Raw genomic sequence first — 19,284 nt, 5'->3', positions numbered from 1 at the left:
CCGTTGCCACTAACTAGCTGTGTAACCTTGGGTGAGCCGTCTAAGCACTCTGAACCCATCCAATATGGTTTGGCTCTGTGTCCCCACCCAAATCTCATCTTGAATTGTACTCCCATAATTCCCACACATTGTGGGAGGGCCCCGGTGGGAGATGATTGAATTATGGGGGCGGTTTCCCCCATACTGTTCTTGTGGTAGTGAATAAGTCTCACGAGATCTGATGTTTAATAAGGAAAAACCCATTTCGCTTGGCTTTCATTCTCTCTCTTGCCACCACCATGTAACAAGTGCCTTTCACTTTCTGCCATGATTGCGAGGCCTCCCCAGCCACATGGAACTGTAAGTCCAATAAATCTCTTTCTTTTGTAAATTGCCCAGACTCAGGTATGTCTTTATCAGCAGCGTAATAATGGACTAATACACCATCCAGTCCATCTTCTCATCTACCAAATGGGACACCTGCCTCACAAGGAATTAGACAATGTCCCCATGGTGCCTGGCATATAGGAGGTCAGCAAGCATTCATTCTCTTCTTTCCCAGGCTTTGCCATTGCCATTTACAAGGAGAAATCTGGTGTCTTTGTTCTCCCTCCTTTCCTCAATTCCTCATAGACGAAATGACCCCAGGTCTGAGGAAGAGCGGTCACCAGCACCTGGATAATCCCACAGACCCAAGCTGCCCCTAGCTGAATGAAAGCTGGCCAGGGAGAGAGTGAACGGCTGCCTCCATGCACAGAGAGAGGGCAGGGGCCAGTGCTGAGGACAGAGTGGTCAGGAGATCCCACCCCAGACGCAGGGCTGCAGGGAAGGCCAGGCTGGCTGGGAGTTCAGCCAGCTCCTTCTCCAGCCACTTCCTCCCTTGTCCCCATTCCCCCAACCCCTCCCTCCCCTACCTCGGGTCTGTCTCTGCCAAGATGGCCTCTAAGTAAGTGGAGAGAGGGTGGAGGGGCTGTGGCCATGAGGACTGGAGGCCCCAGGCCCCGTCACAGGAGAATGCCCGGGTCATGGGTCAGTTCACCTGCAGTAGGTGAGCATTCTAGAGCCAGAACCATCTCCTAGAAGGAAGGGGTTGGACTTTCACTGATCCTTTCTGCCCAGATTCACCAAGCACCGACTTCGTGCCAAGCCCTGTGCTGGATGCTTTACCTACATTTGATCAACTAGTCTACTTAGAGGCTCTATGGAGTCAGCACCATTAGCCTTCCTTACAGAAACTCAGAGAAGTAAAGTAGCTCCCAGGGTCACACAGCAGCACGTGGTGGAGCCAGGATTTAAACTCACATCAGTCTGGTCCCAAAAGTTCCATATTCTTTTTTTTTTGGTGTTTGTTTTGGTTTTTGTTTTTGTTTTTTTGAGACGGAGTCTCACTCTGTCGCCCAGGCTGGAGAGCAGTGGCGCCATCTCGGCTCACTGCAAGCTCCGCCTCCTGGGTTCACGCCCTTCTCCTGCCTCAGCCTCCCAAGTAGCTGGGACTACAGGCGCCCGCCACCGCACCCAGCTCATTTTTTTTTTTTTTTTTGTATTTTTAGTAGAGACGGGGTTTCACCATGGTCTCCATCTCCTGACCTCGTGATCTGCCCACCTCGGCCTCCCAAAGTGCTGGGATTACAGGCTTAAGCCACTGCACCTGGCCCAAAGGCTCCATATTCTATAGCCTCTCACTCACACTGTTCTGCCTGGTATAAAGCCACTCTGTCTAAATTGTGTCACAACCAATCCAGAATGTGCACCCGAATAAACCTGATGGAACTGGCTGTTCGGGTCAAAGGGGCTCTGGGGGCACTAGCATCCCAGGGTCTATCAATTTCCACTGTTGCTCCTAAGGTGGGCATGGCTTGGAAGGAGGGTGGGAACTACTGCAGGTCTTTGCGGGCTGCAGCTGCAGGAGCTGAGGAGACATGTGAGCCTCCCCCTTGGGAAGCTGAGGTCCAATTGACTGGTTACCTGCCCCAGAGGACATGGCAGGGCCATCGGGATCTCACCCTGAGTGATGGCCGGAGCTCACCCCCCGGCTGCCTCACCTCAGCCTCTGCACCTGCCGTTCACTGCTTTCTTCTCTGGTAGCCCCTGGGATTTGATGAGGACTATCACAGGCCGGGGTAGGCTTTGCCTGAGCACAGGTGAATCCCTGAGATGGCTCATAGTGTGCTTATTGGGTCTTTTACTCTATGGCTGTAACACTCCAACACTAGGAGAAGATGGCATGGGTTCACTGCCCCTAGAGTTGTGTCTACTGCTTAGAACAAAAAACAAGCCAGGAGCCAAGGGGATTTTCAGGGAAACAATATAGAATATGTAATCAGTCTTATTTTGTGCCTGTGGGGCACCCAAACCATGGAGCTACGATTGAGGTACTTCTCATGAAGGTGACTTGAGGTGTGCCATCGCTGATACAAGAAGGAAGATGAAGGAAAGGCAGCGGTGCCTCTTGGGTAGAAGGGATTCTCTCTTGGAACTACTGTTATATGCTGAACACTAGGTGCTTCTTCCAACAACCCAGTCAAAGAGGTGCTTTGCTCTGTCCAGTTTGGAGCTGCAGATATTGAGGCTCAGAGGGGTATGTAACTTGCCTGAGATCACACAGCCAGGAAGTGGTAGAGATAGGAAGTCAGTCCTATCTGTCTGACTTCAAAGCTTGTGACCTTACAATGTATAAAACGGTAGGTATAATGTTTTATATGAGTGACTGGCCCACACAGAATATGCAGGGAAAAAAATACACAGCAACTTATACAGCCCTGTAGCTCATGGTCCATCAGGACAGCCATGGGGTCTGGCAAGCAGGCCACAAGCTCTGCAGATGCAGCTCCGCTCCTTTTTGTCCTTACCCTCAGCACATGGTCAGTTGCTTGGTTGATGTGGCCCTGTCCTTACAAGTACCCAATAAGGTATGACACTGTCCTGAGGGGCCAGTTTTGTATCCTCCAATTAACTAAATCCAAATTAATTTCATGACAAACCCTACAATAAACCCAATCCAAACAAGAAGAAAGTTCTAGTCTAGAGTCACATTCTGTGTCCTTATTATTAAATCAGAATTGCAAGAAGCTCACAAAATCTTCAAACTGAGCCTGAGAAACCGAAGGTAGACCTAAGGAAGAACTTTGTATGCAAGAGCGCCTTTACACCCTAGAGTGAGAGAGAAAGAGAGATGAGTTTCTTTCCTTGAAAACGGGAAAGACATTGCCTTCATATATGGGCCAGAGGCAGGTGGCTGAACGAGGTGCCACTACCCAGCAGCCACAGCTAAAAGCTGGTCCCCTGCCCTTCCCCAGACCTCCACACGCAGATTCTGCTACTGCCCTCAGTGACCCTTCCTTGTTTGGCAGCTCTTCCCAATCTTTTCACAGAGGGATGAGCAGCTGACAGGGGTGTGGAGCCAGGTGGAGGGAGTGTTTGCTCAGGGCTTTCTGGGTAAGGGAGGCAAGCCCTTACATTCAGCCCTGGGATTAAGGGATCCTGAGGGCTTCTGTCACTCTCATCTCCAAACCCACTGTGTGGTGTGGGAAAGTGCTCCTGCCCTCCCTGGCCAGGCAGCCACCCTCACTCCATTCGGTCACCCAACCTCAACTGCCCCACCGGGCCTGAGTCATTCTTGGGGAGCCAGAGGCAATACGGGGATCAGAGATTCTGCAGAAAAGGGCCATCAGCGTTTTAGGGAGAGGGCAGTGAGGGCAATGAGAGGACGGGCACTCCTGAGAGCCAGGCCTAGGGGTCTGTACCCAGGGGCTCCTCTTTCCCCGGGCCGGAGAGCTGCCCCTGCTGGCCTCCTACCCCAGGCATATACAGGCAGGGGCTTCCCAGCATGTTCTGGCAGCAAAAGCACCCTCATAAACAAAATCACGTGCACAGCCTCATGAGTAAAACAGATAAGGAGAGATGATCCAGTTGGTGCAGAGGAGGGACCATGATCCTTCTCACCTGCTGACCTCCCCCTGCACCCCTGAAAGCAGCCCTTAGGGTCCTCAGTTTGGAAACCCCTGGGTCTGGGCCATTCCCCTCCTTCGACAAGTATGTCTAAGCAGCACATTATTGTTGGTGGGCCCCCCTGGGCTGCAGTATAATCTCTGAGGCTTTTATCCATGACAATCAAAAGTTTCTATTGTTCAGTTTTTGAGCCCTAAATATAATTTTTTTGAGAGAGGGTCTCCCTCTGTCACCCAGGCTGGAGTGCAATGGTGCAATCACAGCTCACTGCAGCCTCAGCAGCCTCAAGTGATCCTCCCACCTCAGCCTCCCAAGTAGCTGGGACTACAGATATGCATTAACAAACCCAGCTAATTTTTCTATTTTTTTGTAGAGGCGGAGTCTCACCATGTTGCCCAGGCTTGTCTTGAACTCCTGGGCTCAAGTGATCCACCTGCCTCAGCCTCCCAAAGTGCTGGAATTACGGGCAGGAGCCACCACACCTGGCCTATGATCTCAGTAAAACTGATTTTTTTTTTAACACTGCCACTAAGTTACCGTGGCTTTGGATACATTCTTCCCCTTCCTCAACCTGTTTTCTTATCTATGAAATAAAAAATTTGGAGTCGATTACATCCAATGCCCCTTCTAGCTCCAGCATCCCCAGCTCTCTATTCCTTTTTCTATATAAGCAAAATAACCTGGTGGTTAAGAGCTTGGGCTATGGAACCAGATTGCTTGGATTCCACACCTAGCTCTGCTACTTCCTAGCTGTGTGAGCTTAGGCAAGTTACTTAACCACTCTGTGCCTTATTTTCCTTATAGGCAAAATTAGAATGATAATAGTATTTATATTATAGGCTGTTGTGAAGAGAATCAGTTAAAGGCTTGACAGCAGTTCTGGCACACAGTTGGCACTCAGTGAGCATTAGCAAGTATTCCTCAAAGTGTTGTACATGGGGTGGACTATACTCCATCTGTCTGAGAAGGGAAGCTAGAGACCACCCAGGCTGGTGAGGCAGAGCTGACCCTAAACCGCTAGGCCTTTGTGTTCCTAAGCTGGAGGTTAGGGTTTGGCTGAAAATCCCTCTGCTGGCCTTCCACAGCCCTGGAGGAAGCTTTCTCAGGGCTCTTTGGGGCTCCTCTGAGGAGGACAGAGTGATCAGGCCGGAAGAGTGCGGGATGCATCCCAGCAACCGCCAGGAACCCTAAGGTTGCCAAGGAAGGGAGCGGAGTGGTGACAGCCTCGGGCCGACTGGTTTGGTAGCAGGGTGGGGAGGGCCTGAGAGGTGCAGGGTTGAGAGGCCAGCCAATTGGGGAATCACTTGGGTACAGCTTGAGGAGTGGGGTCCAGACTCAGAGTAGAGAACTGTGGAGATGAAGAGGAAAGGAGGTGATACCAAGAGACGCATGGAGGGAGGAGCAGTAAGATTTGGCGAGTGATGGAGGCAGGAGTAGGACGGAGGTAGCTTCTGGGGTGACAGGACAGAGGGCTTGAAATTGCAGCCCTGGACACTACTGACCCGCCTCCAGCCAGCTGGATGACTACAGCATGAGAGGTCACTTCTGTGAGCGTGAATCGCCTCACCTGTAAACTGGAACACCACATGCCCACTACTGAACCTAGGGCTGTGGTGATGGTCACAGGCAAAGTAGTGTATGTGTAAACCACAAAACCCAATTAAGTGTGGATTTTTCTTGCTGACTGGATATGGGGGCTGAGAGAGACATCACTGAGGCCAAGAGGATAAGCTGGGAATCCAGAAGTCAGGGAGTGGGAAAGCAAAGAAACCTGATTCCTGAAAGGGCCTCTATAAGCCAGATGCTTTACACATGTTCTTATCACAACCCACTTTTACAAAGGAGGAAACTAAGGCTCAGAGAGGTTAGGTAACTTGACCGAGGTCATACAGCTAGTAAGTGGCAGAACTTGGATTTAAACCCAAGTTGCCTAGTTCTGAAGCCTAAGACCTCTCCACTGAACAAAGCATGCTGTCTGCCCCTACAGAGTTAGTGGGAGGCTGAACAGGCACCAGGGGTGGCTGGTTAATAGGCAGCCACTTAGCCAGGTCTGGCCTTGAGCAGCTTACATACTCCCTCTGAGCCTTGGTCTCCTCTTGTGAGCCATGTACAGCCCTGGAGTGGCGATGGTATCAAATCAATGTACCTAAGTAAGCATGGCGATTGGGATGTGGTGAGTGTGTGATTATAGCTGTGTCAGGCATCAGGATGTTAATCAATGGACACAATTTCAGTTCCCCAGGCAGGACAGACTGCAGCCACAGACAGTTAGCTGCAGTTGCACCATTTATTGAGACACAGACAGGGAAGGGGGATGTGGGTAGATTCAGGGAGAGGGTGGGTCTGGTGGGGGACTGAGGAGGTTGAAGGGTATTTGGGGACCTCTCCCAATTTCTCTCTCTCCTAATGGCTTGAGAAATTCAGCCTCCTCTCGGTGGTCAAAAGGTCACCCCCAAGTCACCCAAGCACATCACTCAAGCTGGCAACTTTAACCTTCCCTCCCATCCTACTGCAGGACCAAGGAGAAAACCTGAGTAGATTTGAGCACTTCCCAAGATGCAAATAGTCTGGTATGAAAATACCCTGGGTCTGAGGTCCCCTGGCTGTTCCTGCTCCTGAGAAGTGGCTGGAAAGGGCAGCAGAGGTGGGGTGAGGAGGGCAGGGACAGGATTGCAGGGGCCCTTGCAGGGCTCAGCAGCTAATACCTCTGGCTGGACGTCTTGACCGTAGTGGTCTTCCGCAGGATGGAGGTGCCCCCAGAGACTGGCCCTCCCTTGACGGTGCTATAGCCCACATTTGTGCTGAATCCACCCTTGGTGGCCCCCCCACTCCCACCCAGGGAGATGCCACCTCCAAAGCTGGCTGCGCCACCTCCGCACACAGTGGTGGAGTTGCCAGTCACAGCTGCAAAGCAAAGGGTCTGGATTAGTCAGGGTGGCCATGCCAGGAGAGGGCTGGGGGAGACCCAGAAATCAGTGGGGAATCAGAACAAAATCAAGCAGCAGAGCTATGGGAAATGGATAGAGAAGCCCAGAACTAGGACCCTCTGAACCTGTCTCCAGGGGCTCGAATGGAGGAGAGCATGCTTTAGGACAGGTACAGGTTGCATAAACTGAGCAGAGTTCTGGGGCCTGGCCAGGGGTGGAGCAGGAAGTGGGGAGTAAATACTCACAAATGCTGACTGCACTGGGACATTCTCCAGACATCCTAGGGGACACAGAAAGGCCGGGAGAGCAGTCAGTTATCCCTGGTGCCCACATGAAAACCCTCTCCTTCCCTCTGCCTTTACATTGGATCAACTCAGTGAATCCTGATGACAAGACCAGGAAACATGAGAAGTATGTGTATAGGGCTGTGCCCAGGTCCAAAAGCCAGTGCTGCAGAAAGGGCAGAGCCACCAGTAGGCTGTGCCAACTCCCATCCTCCCCTTTTCTTTCCTCTCTGCCCATGTGGGCTACGGACAGCATCCCTGCCCCAATGGAAACAAGCCCACGACCAGACAGAGCTGCCTAGTTTCTGCCCACTTTCTCTCTATTTCATGCTTTTCCTAAGGACAGAGATGGTGGATTTTTTTTTCCAAAGCTTCCACTGCTGGTGAAATCTGCTGGTGGAAGAGGAAGTTCCATTCCTACCGGGCTGTCAGCCACAGTAAAGATTAACAAGAGTTGTGCCAACCAAGGAGAGGAGTGGTGGAGGCAGTGGGCACAAGCAGATTTTCCCCCCGCGTGAGTCAGGATCTTGCTCCCTGGTTCCCCTCTCCCTCTCTTGACCCCAGAGCAGACTCCCTGGGCTCTCCCCCAGGGCAGGCCCGACCCAGCTTTCTGGGTCGGGCAGGAGGGGCCACCACCTGCTCTCCTCGCTCTCCAGAAGCTTGCGGTAGGTGGCAATCTCCACGTCCAGGGCCAGCTTGACATTCATCAGCTCCTGGTAGTCACGCAGCAGCCGTGTCAGGTCCTCCTTGGCCTGGTGCAGGGCCACATCCAGATCCCCAAGCTTCTTCTGAGCATCCTTGAGTGCCAGCTCCCCACGCTGCTCCGCTTCCGCAATGGCCGTCTGCAGCTGCTGACACTGCCCAGGGGAGAAAGGTGTTGGAAGCACCCTCCGGGGTCATCCCATTCATCTCTCTGCCCTCAAGCCATGGAGACATCATCATTCCCACATCCCTGCCCCCAACCAGCTGGGAAAGAGAGAAGAGAAATATTCATCTGAAGAGATGCTATTACACAAGCGGGATCAAGTAAGGCCACTGGGAAAGTCCTTACTGAAGTCTAACCTCAACCCCTCCTGCTGCAGATCAGCCCAATGCCTCAGAAGAGATGAAATAAATAACACAGCCTTATTAGTAACCAGGTGCTTCATTCTAATCTGTGAAAGAACCCATACTTTTTAGCCATCCTAAAGGTGGAGTCGGCATCAGCATCTGTGACCTGGCCCCTTGAACCCTCTACCTCCTGTTCTGACTTCCTGGAGATGGGATGGATCAGTTTCCTTGGAGAAGGTTGTCCCACCTGCTCTACCACTTATATACCATGTGACGTTGGACAAGCTCCTTCCCGCTCTGTGCCTCAGTTTCCCCCCATGTAAAAGGAGCCTGTGATCAATGGCCTAGCATTCTATTGTGTCCGTCAGGAGAAGAGCAGGCCTAGCCCCTCGGGATGACAATGAGAAGGCCCTGCCAACACCTAGGCCAGACCCCCAAGCCCCCAGTAGAGTCTCACCTGCTTCTTGGCTGCATCGGCCTCCCCCTGCAGCCTCTGGATAGTGCGGGTGAGCTCAGCAATCTCGTTCTTGGTGTCCCGCAGGTTGTCCCCATGCTTCCCAGCAGTCACCTGCAGCTCCTCATACTGGGGACCAAAGAAGTGGCAGTGTGCTTTCAAATGGCCCCAGCCCACCCTCACAGCTGGAGGCCCCATGCAAGTTGAGTATATCTGGCCCCCCGGACTCCAAGGGTCCCAGAGGCCCAAGCCTCTCACGATGGGAGATCTGATCCGACCCCAGGCCTCACACCTGAGCCAGCTATGCCTCTCACCTTGGTCTGGTACCAGGCCTCGGCCTCAGCCCGGCTTCTCTGGGCAATCAGCTCATACTGCGCCTTGACCTCGGCGATGATGCTGTCCAGGTCCAGGTTGCGGTTGTTGTCCATGGACAGCACCACATTGGTGTTAGACACGTGGGTCTGCACTTGGCTCAGCTCCTGAAGAATCAGAGACAGCTGCCACCAGCACCCCTGCTCCAGGCCCCAGGAAGCATCAGAGGGTGAAGGACATGGGCCCCCAGGTAGCATCAGGAGGCCTGTGCTCTTGTCCAGGCTCCAGCCTAGAGCAAAGTAAGGAAAACTGCAAGGAAAGGCCTCAGTCTCCCCAGCTGTAAAATGAAGCTCCCATTTTCACAGACTTCATTTATTTTTATGGGTTTGCAGGCTTCCAAAAGATTAGAGAGGGTAAAGAGAATGTGTACTCTCTGCACTAACACTTGTGCCTGGCACTGTGCTAGCACATTCACTAACCCTTCTAGGCCTCAGAACACCCTGTGCAGCAGGCGGGCCCATGGCAGGCTCACAGGGTGCCTTTGTGCAAATTGGGGAAAGACACCCCTTCAGGTGGAAACAGCATGTCCAGCACCAGCCAAGTCACCAACTGCACCACCATCCACAGTAGTCCTGACCATGGACAAGTGAGGAAAGAGGTTTGGAGAGGAGAAGTGATGCATCCAAGGGCACCAGGTCCAGGGTGGGACCCAGCCTGGGACCAATCAATTGCACCACAAAGCCCAAGTGGTTTCCTCTAGAGCACACTGAAAAGTATAGACTGTCTTGATGTTCTTGGGCCCTCCTGTTTCTAGAACCATCGTCCTTCACACATAAGTAGGCTTCAGGATGCTGTGAATGGCAGGTTAGGTGATGGGGAATCAAAGGTCTCTGTTCTGGCCTTGGGACCAGTGGGATCACTGGGCCAGGACTGTGATGGCTCCCACGTGGGGCTCTGCCTCCATCTCTCCCATGGTCCTTCCTGCTCTGGGCTGCCCATAGAATGCCCTAAACTCCAGCTCTGACAAATCACTCATTCACTCAGTAGTCCTCAGAGGCTCCCTGATAGGTGGAGAACCTTCCCCCTAAAACCCAACACCTCCCATATCCTGGTCTTGTCTCCATCCTGTCTCAAACACTGGCCCTTCATGGCAGCCCAGGGAATTATAATAGAATAATAATAACAACCCTCGCATGCTGAGCATCACTGTGATTCAGGCTTTGCGTTAGGCACGTGGCAGGTACTAACTCATTACATGCCCTTTTCCAGTAGCACAAAGAGATTAAGTAACCTGGCCCAGATCACAAGCCAGTAAGTGAGGAGCTCAGTTTCAAACCCCAGGAGTCTGACATCAGAAGCTGAGAGGACGTAGACTAAAATAGAGATAGGCAGGAACAAAGAGAGACAGGGGGAAAAGAGAAATACCAAAGGCAAAACTGATATCCATACTGATGTAGATGTAGATTGTTAAATTAGATTGTCTTTCAAAAAGTGGGATGAGGAGTTTAGAGATGCAATCAATCTAGTCACTACAAAAACTTGTGGTTTTTGGGAAGATATGAGTTTTGGAGATAGACAAGCCTGAGATCAAGTCCCCAGCCTAACACGCACTGGCTGTGTAGCTGATGTAGCAGCTGAGCCTTGCGATGCCTCAGTTCCCTCTTCTGTAACACGGCCTGATCATACTTTCTTCCTGTGGTGGTTGTGGGGCTTAAGATCCATGTATGACCCATGGCATGTGCTGAGTAAAGTGCATTCTTACTTGCCCAGACTTCTCTGAAGGCCACTGGAGGTGCCCATAAGGTCTATTTGTCACAGATAAGATTGTGTTGTCACAGCTGCTTTGTCTCCTTCCCCACCGAGATGAACTGTCAGCATCATCTTGACGCATCCTGCCCCTGCCCTCCTTAGCTCAGGGTCTCTCTCTAGCCCCATGTCAGAGCATAGTCCTGAGGAAAATCAACCCGAAACTTTTAAGACAAGGAGGCAAAATCTCTCCACTGGATGGCATCAAGAGTGGATGAGGTGATGCAATGGTCTTGCTGGAACAAGGGGATAGAAAGGTCAGGCTTGGCCAGGTGCAGTGGCTCACACCTGTAATCCCAGCATTTTGGGAGTTCAAGGCTAGCCTGGGAAAAATGGTGAACGCTTTCGCTACAAAAAATACAAAAATTAGCCAGGCGTGGTGACGTGCGCCTGTAATCCCAGCTACTTGGGAGGCTGAGGTGGGAGGATCGCTTGAGCCCAGGAAGTCGAGACTGTAGTGAACTGTGATTGCACCACTGCCCTCCAGCATGAGTGACAGAATGAGACCCTGTCTCAGAAAAAAAAAAAGTCAGGTTTTCCAGTGAAAGGGAGCTCGTGAAATCGGAGCAGAAAGAGCTCTGTGAATCGCTAAGGTGTGTATCTCCTTAGACACCAGGGACTCTAAGGGGGAAAGACAGTGGAGACTTCTAGGCAAGGGTAAAGGGAGCCAGCGGGCAGAAGTGGCACAAGCGGAAGAGGAACTGGGTTCCACAGACGCCCCAGGCCAGAGGGAGGCCACCATGGAGGCTGCCTTCCTGTCCTATGAGACACCCAGTGATAGGTGGTTCATCCCCCAGATTGCCATGGGATCTGGCTTGGCCAAAACCAGATCATGGCATTGGTTACTGAGAGCCATGCTGGTTCCGTGACTGATCGAGCCCATGAGGCAGCAAGGGAACAACTGTGCCCACGGAGGCACTGCTGGGCCGTGAGGACCTCTGACAGGAAAGGGCCCGGGCTTGGTCCCTACCACTCTTTCCCTTGCCTCCTGCTCACCTAACTGTGCCCACACACTCGATGTGGGCTCTCACCACCCACTGGTCCCCAAGCACCATGTTCCTTCATGCCTCCATGACACTGCACAGGCTGGGCCCCAGGCTGCCAAGTCCTTCCTGCTCCTCTCTAGAAGTCTAGCCCTTCCATCAAGATCCAACTCAGAAGTCACCTCCCTCGAAGGCTTCCGCAGCCCTCCCAGGAAGGGTCAGCCACGGCGTCCCCATGTGCCTTTGCACCTGTGCCTGTGCCCCACAGCTCTCATCACTTGATAACCTGGCCCCACAAGAGCTGAGACTTTGTCTTTGTTGCTATGTGGAAGGTGCTCAGTAAATGTTTGTTAAATAAACAAGGCATAGCAATGGAAAGGAATGCTGAGTGTGCCAGCCATGTCCTTAGACCAAAGAAAAGCCAATTCCTAAACATTCAGAAAAGAGGGGGAGAGAGAATGGAACCTAACGGACCACAGGGAGGCCCCAGACCATGAATGACCATCAATGACCCTGGCAAAGTACAAACTGGGGAAGCACCTAAAAACTCAGCATGGCAGCCCAGAAAACTTCCCAGTAAGTTCCATCCAGACAGGCCGTGCAGAGATGCTGGAAGGCAAGCAATCCAGCCAAGGATAAGCCTGGGAAACACCAAAGCCAGGGGTCAGAGGCTGCTAGATGAACTCTAGGCAGAAATAACATGGAGGTCCCTTTGGGCTGATCCCTACAGAAGATCCAGGAAAGGCCAATCGCTCAGCTGCTTTGTCATTTGCCTCTTTTCCATCAAGAACAAACTGGTCATCAAAGAGGAAAGCACAAGAAATATGCTTGAGAGGAAATGGGAACCCAAGACAGGGTAGATGAGAGACCTTGGCCTTGTTGGAGATCACAGGGATCCAGGCCAGAAAAGCATACACTCAGAGGCTCCAGGGACTGCCAAGGGGAGGAACGCCCTGGTCATCCTTGAGAGATATGGAGAGGAGGAGACCCCAAAACCCCAAACGCAGCAAATGGCCTGATTTTCAAACGGGAGAGATTTGGACTTTTTCAAATAAGGCTGACGTCAACCTCCTCCAGACCCATAGAATGAATTCCTAAATGTGTGTGAGAGGCATGAAGCCATCATGGGTTCCCTAAGGAAAAGTGGAACCAAGTGGATTTCATTTTCCTTCATGATTATAATATTAAACTGCTAAAGGCCTGCCATGGACAATGTTTGACCAAGCCTTTCATAGCATTCTTGAAAGAAGACAGAAAAAATGTGATCCTGGTAACAGTACTGTTAAGGGGATTTTAAAGTAGCTGAGGCTCTTTAACCACAAATTATTGGTTAACAGACTAGCAGTCCCTTGGAAAATCACCACTGAAGACCCACAGGACTTTGTTCTAGGCCCTGATTGCCTTAACATGTGTATCAATGATTTACACTGAGATGCTATCAAATACCTAGACTGAAAGTTTATCCCATCTGCAGATAACACAAAGCTATGCATCACTAATACACTGGATAAAAGAATCAAGTTACTAAGAGCCCACATAGCTTAAAATGTTGGGATGACACCACAGTGGCATTTCATAGGAAAGGAAGGGAATGGCTAACTGTTCCACTCAATTGCAAAATTCAGCTACCCACATACAGGAAGTTGGAGGAGAGTAGATGCATGTCTCATTTGAAAGCATTTATGTGAAAAAGTCCAGAAGGGGTTCTAAGAAGCCAACGTTGTGAAACAACTTCTAAAACAACACATAAACTAGTGCACTATTAGGCTGCATCAATAGAAGTTTGTATCTGGAACCTCCCTCCCCACCCCTCCATCTTCTGAATACTTCACTAAGAGCCCTGTTTCCTGAACGTCCTCACATGCCACAGATTTTTATCCTGTCATCATCATGACTTCTAAAGGGCTGTCATGTGAAAGGCATAAGTCACATGGAAGACAATTGGGCAAAGTCAAGGGCAGAAGGCATGAGAAGGAGATCCAAGTCAGTGCTCTAATAAAGTTGTTCAACAATGGCAATGCCTGCCCTAAAAAGTAGTGAGCTCACTGCCACAGGAAGTATTTGAGTAGAGGTTACATATGATAGGGTTATGTCAGGGATATCATAGAAAGTGTTCTTGCACTGGATGGAAGGTTGGTCTTGAGGTCCCTGCGGACCCTAAGAGTCTGTGATTCTGCGGTCAATTCATGTTAAGTTCAACCCTCTCATTCTAGTCTCCAAAGCCCTGTTGTCTCCTGGAACCCCTCCTGGATTCTTTAATCTACCCACACCTCACCTTCTACTCCAATCTGGAATCCCAGTCCCTCCTCTCTGCCCATTCCTGCTCCCTCATCCCTTGCTCCATTACAAACCGGGCAGGAAGAGGGCAATATAACAGTGGCAAGAGTCAGACTTCAGAGTTCAAGAGCCAGATTTGAATTCTAGCATGCTTCTTCCTAGCTATGTGACCATGAGCAAGTAACTCTGAGCCCCAGGGTCCTTGACTATAAAATTGAGACAATAATAGTACTTGCATTCTGGGGTTATTGAGAAGATTATGTTAAAAGTTTGCCCCAGTGCCTGGCCCATCAAAAGCACTTAATACGTGGAAGCTAGTATTAATTAAAGTGTCAAGGTTTTAGGCTGGGTGCGGTGGCTCACGCCTGTAATCCCAGCACTTTGGGAGGCCAAGGCGGGTGGATCACCTGAGGTCAGGAGTTCAAGACCAGCCTGGCCAACATGGCAAAACTCCATCTCTACTAAAAATACAAAAATTAGCCGGCCATGGTGGCAGGCACCTGTAGTCCCAGCTACTCCAGTGGCTAAAGCAGGAGAATCGCTTGAACCCAGGGGTGCGGAGGTTGCAGTGAGCCGAGATTGTGCCACTACACTCCAGCCTGGGTAACACAGCGAAACTCCGTCTCAAAAAAAAAAAGGGGTTAAGGTTTCATCTTCCACCAATGAGGTTGCACTGGTGAATTCAGGTCAGACCTCCATGGAAAACGCCCAGTGCTGTTTATAGTGTATGCAAACTCTCCCTGCCCATTGGCCACCTCACCATTTCATAGAGTTGCTGCAGGAAGTCAATCTCCTGGGTCAAGGTGCCCACTTTGCCATGCAGATCCATCCGGCCCATGTACGCTGCATCCACATCCTGGGGACGAGAAAGCAAGACAGATCCTCAGCCCCCAGGGATGTCACCTCTCCCCGAATCAGCCCAGTACCCTGGCAGCCAAAGGACCACCTCCCCCACTCCACTCGGCTCACCTTCTTGAGCACCACAAACTCGTTCTCTGCAGCAGTGCGCTTGTTGATTTCATCCTCGTACCTGTTACACACGGGAGACTCAGGCCAGGCTCAGCCTGGCTCTGCCTTTCAGGCATGGGACCCACTCAGCCTTACAGAAGCCCTGATGGGTCCCTCACTGATCAAGAACACCTCTGGGGAGCAGTTCTTTAATGTAGCCAACCAGTGAAGAAACATGGGGTCTGCCTTGATTTAAACGTTCTCTCTCCCCACCCCATTTTAGGGAAAGAGGCACAGAATTTGTGCAATAATATGGCAATCAAGAGCTGCCATCTCTTTGGATCCAAGCCCTTAGGAGGCTTTAGAGGGACAAGTGAAGATGTGTCAACAGTGGCTGACCTTTACCGTCACTTTCAACAACACAGTGTCATTCAAACCAGCTAACTCCTCCCCAACCACTTTTGATGAGATTTTAAGGTTTAGAAATTGCCATGGTCAATTTATGGGAAAAGTCATTTTTAAATGTGTGTGTTTAAAAGTTATAAATATGCATATCAACCAATTATAATATATAAACCTTTGGAGCTTGAGTCAAACAAGCTGTATTTTTTAAATTTATGACATGTATGGGGTCACTGGAAATTCAAAACTGGCTGGATACTAAATGATATTGAGGAATTATTGTTTTAAAATTTTTTAGGTGTGATTATGGCACTGTATGTTTTACTGAGTCATAGATGAACTACATTCACATGCAGATATATGAATATAACTTGTAAAATATTAGTGAATGAAATGACAAGATGTCTGGGATTTGCTTCAAGACTACAAGGGAATCAGAACACGTAGAAAAAGGCAAAGTTAAAAAAAAAAGACTACATGGGAAGAAGGGAAGTGGGGAGGTGTAAAAAATGCAACAAGATTGGCTATGAGTTGATAATGATTAAAGCTGGGTGACAGGAACATGGGGTTCGTTATACTATTCCCCCTACTTTAAAAACTTTTTAAAATTACAAACAAACCTGCCAATTCTCCAGGTGGCAGCAGGTGCTGGACCTGAGCACCTGAGGGAGCCAGCTCTGTCTGTGCATCCCCCAGGTGGGCCTGGGACCCTGGGAATGGGGTGGCCCTCGGCAGGTTTCCCACCGCCCCTCCTCACTCCCACATGGCCCCGCCTGGCCTGCTCTCCTCACTTGTTCTTGAAGTCCTCCACAAGGTCCTGCACGTTCCTGAGCTCTGAGTCCAGCCTCCCCCGCTCGCTCTGAAGTCTGTCCAGCGTGCTCCGCATGCTACCCAGGTAGGCCTCAAAGAGGGGCTCCAGGTTGTTCCTGGTGACACCCAAGTTCTGGCCCTGCTCCTGCAGCAGTGCCCACTTGGTCTCCAGCACCTTATTCTGTTGCTCCAGGAACCGCACCTGAGCCAGAGCAGAAAGGGTGGGCTGATGTCACCCTCCGGTCACCAGAGGAGCCAAGGATGGGGTCCATTGCCACCTCCCCTCCAAGGCCAGGGCACCATAGGGACGCTGCAGCCGCACCTACACTTTGCTGTGGGGAGGCACTCCTTAGGCAAATAGACTGCTGGAAACGACCGTCCAGTCTGATGGAAAGAACTCTACCAAGTTAATAAGCACAAAAGCCCAGCTCAGTAGCAGTACCAATTTACTAGTTGGTAACCTTTGTCAAATCATTTCTCTCTGAGTCTCCCTCTCTCACTTGTCCTGCATAAACTGGACTAGATCTATGTTTCTGACCCCTAATTCTGCATTAAAATCATCTGTTTAAAATGTAAATCAACTGTTTAAAATCACACACTTTGTGAGCCTGAAGCTGGAGGAGTGCTTGAGCTCAGGAGTTCAAGACCAGCCTGGGCAACATAGCAAGACTGTCTCCACTAAAAATCAAGACAATTAGCCAGGTGTAGTGGCATGCACCAGTAGTCCCAGCTACTCAGGAGGCTGAAGTGGGAGGATCACTTGAGCCCGAGAGATGGAGGCTGCAGTGAGCTATGACTGTACCACTGCACTCCAGTCTGGGAAACAGAGCAAGACTCTGTCTCAAAAAATAATAATAATAAATTAAGAAAATTGGTGAACTGGGTGAAAGAGTATACAGGAGTATGTTGTACTATTCTTGCAACTTTTCTGTAAATTCAACATTTTTTCCAAAAAAAAAACTTTTTTAAAAGTACCAATGTCTGAGCCCTTCCTCTATAGACTCAGAAGGAGGCTTATGGTGTGGGTTTAACAGGACCCCCGGGAGTTCTTGGCCCAGCTGGGGTTTCAAGACAATCTCTCAGACCTCCAGCTCCCAGGCTGTGATTCTGCAATCCTGAGAAAGGTTTTGGCTTGTTTGGCCTCTGGGACAGTCCCACAGGAAAACCAAAAGTCACTAGGGGAGAGGGTGAGGAGGCAGGCAAGATGGCTTGCTTCATATTCTGTCATCCAATATCTCCAGGTCCCACCTCCACACCACCTGGGCCTCAGTCACATGCCCTGGGAGCACCATTCAGCAGGTGTGCCTATTGTGAGCAGTAACACCTCTTAGTGCCAAGAACCACAGAGTCCAGGGGCCTGGGTCCCAGTCCCGCCTCTGCCTCCAACTCCTTGTATCATCCTGGGCAAATCACTTGAGCTCTCTAGACCTCAATTTTCTCATCTCAAAAATGGGCACAATATCACCATTTCTGACTCTTCATAGAAGCACTGTGGGTACCTCAGGAGAAAAGGGATGTGCATGTTCTTTGGAAACACACAAATCACTGAACCAAGGTACATTTGTCTGCCAGACCTTCCCCATCATGACCCGCTGCCTTGGCTCAGGATTGAGGTGGACAATGCCAGCGAAACAGACCAGGAAATCCCAGCACAAGTGTTGCTCCCATCCATCTGGAGGCAAGGGCAAGGTTCAGGGCACGCCTATGGGCAACAGGTCAAATTCCACATTCCCAGAGCTTGGTGACCTGGCGACCACCCTCCTCATTGTCCACCCCAAACTGAGCTTCTTCACTCAGACAGTAAAAAAAGGAGAAGCGAAAGGGAGCCTACCCCTAGGACCCCACCCACACACAACTGTGTTTTGATCACATCTTGCCCTTAAGCCTCCTCCAAGCCTGAAAGAATGGAACAAACAGGGCTCCATGCTCTTAACCTTGAACAACTCTTTCAACTCCTGAGCCATTGTTTCTCCAGCTGTAAAATGACAAAAGGCAATGCAGGCCACCCCACTAAGAGGAGCTATGAGGACAATCCATTTTTTGATGATGAGGTAAGGCTACTGTGCAATCAATCGTATTAATCATGGTGGTAGGACAGGCTTCAACACGGGCAAGGTGGGCTTGGCAAACAGGACTCATGAGTAGACTGGAGACTCCCCCCGCACAGGCACAGTGAAGACCTGAAGGCCGCCTCCAGCCACCCACGTCTCGGCATCCCAGGCTCAGACCGGGAGAGCTCCAGAGCTCTATCAACCACCACCCTAGTACAAGTGGGCTACAGCAGCCCTGGCCCAGCCCACCCTCTATTAGAGGTCCCGCTTCTTCCCCAAGAGCTCCCTTCCTCCTTCCTGCTTGGCCCACCTTGTCGATGAAGGAGGCGAACTTGTTGTTGAGGGTCTTGATCTGCTCCCGCTCCTGAGTGCGCACTCGCTGGATCTCGGGGTCAATCTCCACATGGAGGGGGGTCAGCAGGCTCTGGTTGACAGTGACCTCCTGGATCCCCCCAGGAGGACAGGCAGGCCCAAACGTCTGCCTGCCAGCCCCCTGTCCCATAAATGCCCTGCTGCCAAAGCCAAAGCCCCCCAGAGCCCGCCCCGACGAGGCCCCTCCAGCCACACTGACAGAGATACCCTTGTGGCCCCCCAAGTTATAGAGGCTTCGGCTGCCAAAGCCACCTGTGCCGGGGCCACAGCGGGCCCCGCCACCACTGCCACTGCTCTGGGACACCGTCACTGAGCTGAAGCTGGTGCGGGCCTGGGACCCACTCCCTCTGCTGGCAGAGTTGGAGCTGAAGCCCCCTTTTGTGGAGTATGTTTGCCGAGAGACGGAGGACCTCATAGCTGCAGAGGGGCCGGAGGGCAGGATGAGAGGGCAGGAAGGGAGTGCCGTGAGCTGCTGGGCCACTGTGGGCTTTTTATCTTTTCCCAACTGGGCCAGCTCCCCAGCTCCACAGACACTCCTGCCCCATCGCCCCAGGGGGAGAGGGAGGGGTCCTGTGGGCCACGGGGAGTGCCCTCTCCCCAAGCAGGAGGGAGGGGCCCTCCCGGCTATCACCTGTGCTCCAGAGCTGGGGCTGAGCCGAGACTGTCTGGGGCAGGATGCCA

The 19,284-nt window shown here is 51.3% G+C and overlaps 1 protein-coding gene across 1 annotated transcript; it reads right to left on the bottom strand.

The window, feature by feature from the left end:
- Positions 1–6,161: 6,161 nt before the first annotated feature.
- KRT79 (keratin 79) lies at positions 6,162–19,074 on the bottom strand. Its single transcript, XM_004053177.5, has 9 exons — positions 18,542–19,074; positions 16,162–16,382; positions 14,990–15,050; positions 14,781–14,876; positions 8,957–9,121; positions 8,646–8,771; positions 7,775–7,995; positions 7,100–7,134; positions 6,162–6,831 (listed from the first exon to the last, which is right to left on the bottom strand). The coding sequence occupies exons 1-9, from the start codon at positions 19,016–19,018 to the stop codon at positions 6,626–6,628; spliced, it is 1,608 nt and encodes a 535-aa protein (XP_004053225.4). The 5' UTR covers positions 19,019–19,074; the 3' UTR covers positions 6,162–6,625.
- Positions 19,075–19,284: the final 210 nt, after the last annotated feature.

The sequence above is a fragment of the Gorilla gorilla genome, chromosome 10 (genome assembly GCF_029281585.2).
Source record: "Gorilla gorilla gorilla isolate KB3781 chromosome 10, NHGRI_mGorGor1-v2.1_pri, whole genome shotgun sequence".
NCBI lineage: Eukaryota > Metazoa > Chordata > Mammalia > Primates > Hominidae > Gorilla > Gorilla gorilla.
The sequence above is the reverse complement of the archived record's forward strand: the minus strand, read 5'-3'. Positions and strand labels throughout refer to the sequence as shown.

Excerpts from the sequence above, each read along its gene's own strand:
- KRT79 (XM_004053177.5), bottom strand. The coding sequence starts at position 19,018 with ATGAGGTCCTCCGTCTCTCGGCAAACATACTCCACAAAAGGGGGCTTC. Across the intron at positions 16,383-18,541 it reads TCGCCTCCTTCATCGACAAG|GTGCGGTTCCTGGAGCAACA; the intron begins GTGGGCCAAGCA and ends GCTCTGGCTCAG. Across the intron at positions 6,832-7,099 it reads TCCCAGTGCAGTCAGCATTT|CTGTGACTGGCAACTCCACC; the intron begins GTGAGTATTTAC and ends TTTGCTTTGCAG.